The sequence below is a fragment of the Parambassis ranga genome, chromosome 8 (assembly GCF_900634625.1).
Source record: "Parambassis ranga chromosome 8, fParRan2.1, whole genome shotgun sequence".
In the NCBI taxonomy this organism is placed as follows: Eukaryota; Metazoa; Chordata; class Actinopteri; family Ambassidae; genus Parambassis; species Parambassis ranga.
This window is the reverse complement of record NC_041029.1, coordinates 10387563-10394097: the sequence shown is the minus strand read 5'-3', so window position 1 is coordinate 10394097 and position 6535 is coordinate 10387563. Positions and strand designations below refer to the sequence as shown.

The 6535-nt window shown below is 46.5% G+C and overlaps 1 protein-coding gene across 1 annotated transcript in view; it reads left to right on the top strand.

Annotated features, from left to right (window-relative positions):
• Window positions 1–3953: 3953 nt before the first annotated feature.
• The window catches only part of arhgap23a (Rho GTPase activating protein 23a), a 51499-nt gene continuing 48917 nt past the window's right edge, over window positions 3954–6535 (top strand). Inside the window, exon 1 of the mRNA XM_028412681.1 lies at window positions 3954–4353. Coding sequence (XP_028268482.1) covers window positions 4345–4353 — 9 coding nt within the window. The 5' untranslated portion in view covers window positions 3954–4344. The remainder of the gene's footprint in view (window positions 4354–6535) is intronic.

The following is a 6535-nucleotide window of genomic DNA, read 5'->3' as shown; positions in this document are numbered from 1 at the left end:
CTGAGATTATTTCTGTGGCAAGATTAACCTGTCAGGAATGTACTTGGGGGACCTGCTGAACTCTGTTTAGCCTCCAGTATGTACGTTTTAGTTGCTGGAAGTTGGAAATACAAAATAATTTAGCCTAAAAACGATTAGTTTCTAAATTTTTACTTGTCATTTCTAAAGTTTAGTTTGCATTTTGAGCAGAAAATCTGCCTGAAAGACCGAATTCTGGTCACAATTGAATCCGCACCCACACTTCCTGTTTTGGCTCAAGAGGGCGGGGCGTCGAGCCGCTTCGTGCGCCCCCGAGCTTTTCCGATTTCTGCCGAACTCCTGTCACCGACCGTACAGCTGCTGTTTGTGCTGCGTGTCCCTCTCTCACCGACACCGTCCATCTCTAGCAGCGCTTCCATCATGGTGGACATATTGGTGTTGATGTTTTTCGCCATCATGGGCCTCGCCTTCCTCTCCTACATCATCTACATGCTGTGATGATGAAGATGAGGACGTTTGCGTGGCGTCCCGCTCAGCCGCGCGGTCAGCCGGTGCACGGGCATAAGGGAGGATGTGCGTGTTGCTCTTCTGCATCCAGTGTTTCCACCACGGACAATGGTAAGAAGGCTGCTTTTCTAAATAATCCTCATATGTTGCATTAAAAATACATAATGACGTATCTTTAATGCAGTAGTCCCGTGCAGCTTCTGTTGTCTGTATGGTGGGTGGCATTTTACATATTTATATGCTTCTTCTGTTTCAGGAAGAAGAACCTCCGCCTGGTTTTGATGGTTGGAGCTGTCAGGTGGGGTTAGAGGCTCAGCCCAGCCAAGAGGAAAACCAAATGAAGAAGTGGAAACCAAACTATCTCTGTGCCACTTGCACTCTGTCATTATTTCCCAGGATGCCCTAGAAACTTCCACACCCAACCCACCCCCACCCACCCTAATTACTGAATCAATCTGTGTTTTCTATGCTGCTTATGGCTGCGTGTCTCTCTGTCCAGTAGGTTTGTGTTTGTGGGTGTGGGTGGAGGACAGTTTTGCTTGACACAGGTGTAGAATTTGACTTTTTAATAACACTGTGAGATGATTATTTATTTACAGTTGTATTTATTTAGTTGTGTTTCATCACGCGGTCTAAGAGCTTCAGCACATGTTTATTTGACTCAGCCTTTACCTCAGTGTTGATCTTATTTTATATGTGTTGCCAATATGTCCTCCTCACTACAATCAGCATGGTCCTCCAGATCAAAGGGGGCCTGTGGGGTCAGTACAGTGATCCAGTATTATTTTTGCACCATATCTGAATTTCCTTTGTTGTTTTTTGAATTTTGGCTGTAAATGATGAGGAGTAATGGCGTCATTCTGTCAAACCTTATTTATATATCTGACATTTATTATTACATTTACTGATGCACTGATAATATGCTGAGATTAATGACAGTATTTCACATGATAAATAAAGATGATTCCAATAAATACAGTTTCCTTCTGTTTTTCTCTTCTTCTTTTTTTGTTTTGTTTGTTTTTTTTCTGACCTGAATTTCTCATCTAATATGTGTGTCTTCCTGTTGGCATTCTCCACTTCAGATATTCCTGGATCAAAATGTCTCATCTTCTTTGTGACACTCAGTCTATTCTAAGCATAAGAGTGACTCACAGTGGCCCATATTTATAGGTGCAACATTTGCTAACAATTAGTGCATTCTGGCATGATGCTGAAAGCAGCCATCATCCATGCTACAGGCTATCATTTAGCAGCTCATGCTAGTTATGCTCCTGCAGATGGTGCTGTTTACCTGTGACTTCTGGAAGTAGCTGAGCAGAGGATATATAATGGGATTAAAAAATTAGGCCAGTTTACATTTTTATAGGCATTTTATTTCTGTTTTGTCATTTTAACATCAAAGACTGGACACAGGGGAGAGTTGTTGTGTGTTTTTGTGTTATGTATTTCTCTTGTTTGGCTAATTAAATCTGCAGTATTCAGTGTACACCTTTGGGTTTATCCCCCTATGTCATATAGGGTTGTGTTTTTACTGATTTATAGTGGATGTGAGGAGTTACATATCACTTCCTGTACTCACTATGTTATGTTAGGGGAAACAATTTGATGCCATGTTGCTGTGTATACAGCATGTAAATTTCATGGAAATATGTTCGTCACATATGACTTCCTGCTGCCAGTAGGTGACACTGTAACAACAACATCAAACTTTTTTTAAAAAAATAAGGAAAACTGGAGAGTATTCACCCCAGATGGGAGAACGGGATTGAAAACTGCAAAACTATGCTAATCTGAAAGCTAATATTCCTCAGGTATGTGATTCACTCAGCAAGAAGCCATATAAGCTTATAGTTTCTCTGCAGCGCTTAGCTGAAGCGTATGTGTGCAGACTCTGGGAAATAATCAGAATTCCTCTGCTGATAGTTTAATCTACCACTCTCACCATTACAATACACCCGCTGTTCTTTCTAGGAACACACATATATGCAGCCATCTCACTTCAAACAGCATTTTTGGCACAGCCAGATCAAATGACACAGGAGCCAGCTGACTCCACAGTGTTCTCTCTGGTACCACAGAGAAGCTGGGCCGTAGAAACAGGGCAGGGTTTGGCTGGTTGTTGTCTGATCCGCATGTTGCATGACCTTGTTGTACAGCTGTTGTAATGTAGACTTGCATTCCTGACCCCTCCCCACCTTCCCCTTCACTCAGTGGCCTGTCACAGTCCTGCTACAGCTCAGATCATGTCGCAGTGATGTGTGTGTGTGTGAATCAGAACAGGTGCTCTCTTGTTTTTTAGCCTTGAGCCATAGTTTTTTAGGCAGATGTAGTGATACTTTAAAAGGAGAAAAAAAATCCAGCACTCTGGCACTGCTACAGCTGCTGGAAGCATTCCTGGCATTTTTAGTCATCCTCTGTATTTGACACATGTACAACAATGTGGCATCACAGGCAGATGTTGAAGACAAACCATTTGGGATGTGAGTCCACAGCAAGCTTCATGTGTGTTAATGTGGTCACCAAAATCATAAATGACATTACAAAATAACCTCTGGAATGCATAACAAATGATCTCAGTGTGGATTTGTGCCTATAAATTGATGCTTCATGTGACCCATGACACAATTCCCCCCACCCTCTGCCCTCTGCTAGTGAGATGTTTAGTGGGGAGTGTATTATACAATAGGTGGAGAAGAAGGGGGGGTCAGAGAGGATAGAGATGAAGCAAATAAAGAAAAAAAGGAGGCAATGAAAGAGAAGCAGAGGGGAGGGGGGACGTGTTGCCTCTCTGCTCAACCTTCAGCTGTGGAGTTCCTGTTGTTGTGGGGTGGGAGTTTCCCTCTGTGAGAGGGAAACGACAGAGGATGTCTTTTTTTTTTTTTTTTCCTGGCTGACCAAGAATGCCCGGGCCTCGAGGTCTTTCCTCTTCTCCTTCTGTGCTGTATAAGTTCATGCTAACAATATGAGCACATATATATATATTTTTTTATTATTCGGGATTTCAGCCCATCATATAAACATATCTCCAGGGTTAAACATTCCTCGCAGGGGGCACTGGGATGCCTCGCTCTCAAAACACCCAGCCCTGCCTTCACCTCAGATTGGACTACACGTCCCAACATGCTCCCCCTCACAATAGAAGGCGGGGAACATAAATCCTGTCAGCCAATGGCTTTGTGTCTGGGGATCTGTGGTTGGTGGGTTGCAGGGCAGCTGTTGTCAATGGCAACACAGGTTTGCAGGGAAGCATGAGCTGGACAGCTGGTAGAGGGTCCCCCCCTCCCCTCCCCTCCCCTCAGACTTCTAGAGTCACGTGACTCTATGCCAACCAATCCCAGCCTCCGCCCTCCTCTCTCCCTCTCTGATTTGCTCGTTGTGGTTCTGTTGTGTGCAGCAGGAGGGGGGGAGGGGAGGGAAGTGGAGGCAGAAAGAGGGACGGAGGGAGGGAGAGGAGGCGAGGCAAGCTTACACAGGGAGCGAGTGAAAGAGAACGGAGAGCGGGAGTCTCCTCTTCCTCTGCGTGGTTATCAAGGAGATAGGTGAGGATTGCACACACGCCCTGTTTCCCCCATCAGAGCAGCGGGGGGAGAAGGCAGAAGAGGACAAGACATGCGTGTTTAGTTGGATTTATCCCACTGTCACGCCGAGACGTGCGAGGAGAGTCAGAATCATGCCTCTGTGGGGAGGCGCAGCAGCAGCGCTCGGCTGCCAGGCTCGCTCGCCTGTGTGAAGACAGCAGGACTGGATTTTCTGTTTGGATACTGAACAAGGAAGAGAGGAAAGAGGAGAGGAGAGGAAGCCGGTGATCTCGTGCCATGACTGGGAGGAGGAGGAGGGAGGAGGCACGCTGAAATCATGGACCAGGTGAGGATGCAGAGGAGGGGAGGGGAAGGAAGGGCAGCACCACCTCACATCCACACCTTGCTGACATAAAACACACACAGCAGCAGCAGCTCTATTCAGATCATCCATCATCCCCCCTGTTTCATCCCCAGAAGGCGCAAACAAACAGCGCAGCATGCGGGATGTGCTTTCTGTTTCACCCCCGGCTAGCTGGTTTTCACTCTGGGGTGGGGAGGAGGAAGAACAGGGGGCGGCCGCCACCGGCCTCTGGAGGGATGACAGTTCAAAATATCACCGGCTTATGTGTGTTACAGGGTGTTAGATGAACACTACAGGGAGGAGGAATGAAAGAAGGGCATAAAACAGAGGGGTGTGGCCGTCATGATCATGGAGCAGTCACCCAGAGTGCCTAGGATGGAGGCAGGAGATGTCATGTTCACATCCACAGCTCAGCAAGTGTGTGTGTGTGTGTGTGTGTGTGTGTGCAGTTCATTGTAACATTGTGTGCTCATGTCACTGCCTTTTCAGAGAGTGTCACTGGCAGCTCCACTTGTTTACCCTGAGATCAGACCTCTCCTCCGTGCATGTTGAATTTCCCTCCCTTGCACTTTAAACACACAGTGTGTGGGACTGTTTCGTTTTTTTTAAATATTTGGTGTACTTCACAGACTGCTGGTCTGCGCTCTGTGTGCAGCCTGATATGCTGCAGCTGTCCTTAGGTGCAGGAGAGGCGGCCAGCTGCTGGTAGTTGTACAGATGATGAATGGTTCAGTGGAGGCGAGACAACGAACAACACAGTATCTCCAAGTGTGTGTGTGTGTGTGTGTGTGTGTGTGTGTGTGTATAGGCCTGCTCATTGATTACCTCATCCCCCCTTTCCACCCCCTCCCTCCGTCTCCTCTGCTGCCTCTCCTCTCCTGAGGTGGAATCATCAGGTTTATGTTGATGATGATGAGGACAAGCAGGAGGAGGACGGATGATGGGGGACACACCCAAGCCCTGCCCTTCATTTGGGTGAATAATACATGCTGTCAGTTGGAGGGATGGGGACATCTCCTGCTCAGGTCTGGGTGACATTAGCCCGCCCAACCAACTAAAATAGACATGATGTCATCACAGACTGTGTGTATGTGTGTGTCCTTATTTACACCTTCAACTTCAGGAGTGTGTTTGAAGAACTTGTGCATTACCTCACACACTCTCTCTCTCTCACACACACACAGTATCGGTTCACATTTAGATAAAAAAATGGTGTCGCTTACAGGAAACCAAAACTATTTATAAGACTGCGCAATGCTATGAAATGCTGACATGGCGCGACCTTGGTGCAGTGTTAAGGTTGGGTCAGTGCTGTTTTAATAGATGGAGCTCATTGCGACGTAGCAGCACAATATGATTATAGCACTTCCTGTTCGTCATGTGACTGTGTGTGTGTGTTATTGTCGTTCAGTGAAGCTTTATCTCCTTTTGTGTTTCCTGCTTAAGGCCTCCCAGAGTGTTTACACCATCGGCCTCAGAGTCCAGATGTACAGTGAGCGTCTGAGAAACATCTGAGGATGTGTTGTCATTTGGGAGCTCAAACATGCGCTAACACTGCTGTGTGAATGTAAACCGAGCTGTGTGGTGTTTACTATAGTCCTGCAGAGTTTACAGGACTTCGCCATGCATTTGTCTTTGTCCCGTTTTTCAGTGTCAGAGCGCACATCCATGGTGATAAAGAGGGCAGGAAAACGTTCGTTATATAAAGTGTCTGTGAGATCGAATCAAGGGCAGCAGTGGGACAGCTCTCGCTCTCAGAGTTTCTCGGCGATGTGCTCTTCTTTAACTCATCCTCTTATGAAAGTTCTCTCCTGCCTGGGGGCGATTAAAGTGTCAGGCTTCCTGGAAATCAGTTGGGTCATTAGTGCTTTGTGATCAATACTCATTAAAGCTGTGGTGACTGGAGATGGAGCTGCATGACCGCATCTATCAGACAGTAACAAACAGGCAAACCGAGCTAAAACACAGCAACTTCTTTGCGACGTTGTTGTGTGCAAACTTGTGTTTTATTTTCACAGCAGTGGAGGGAATCCCTGATACTGCTGGATGAGCCACATCGATGTGACACTGTTGTGTTATTGCTGCTGTGTGACTCCCTGGAGGCCCAGTTTAGGCAGCAAGGCGAGACAACTAACTCTAAAGTGTGTGTGTGTGTGTGCCCCTG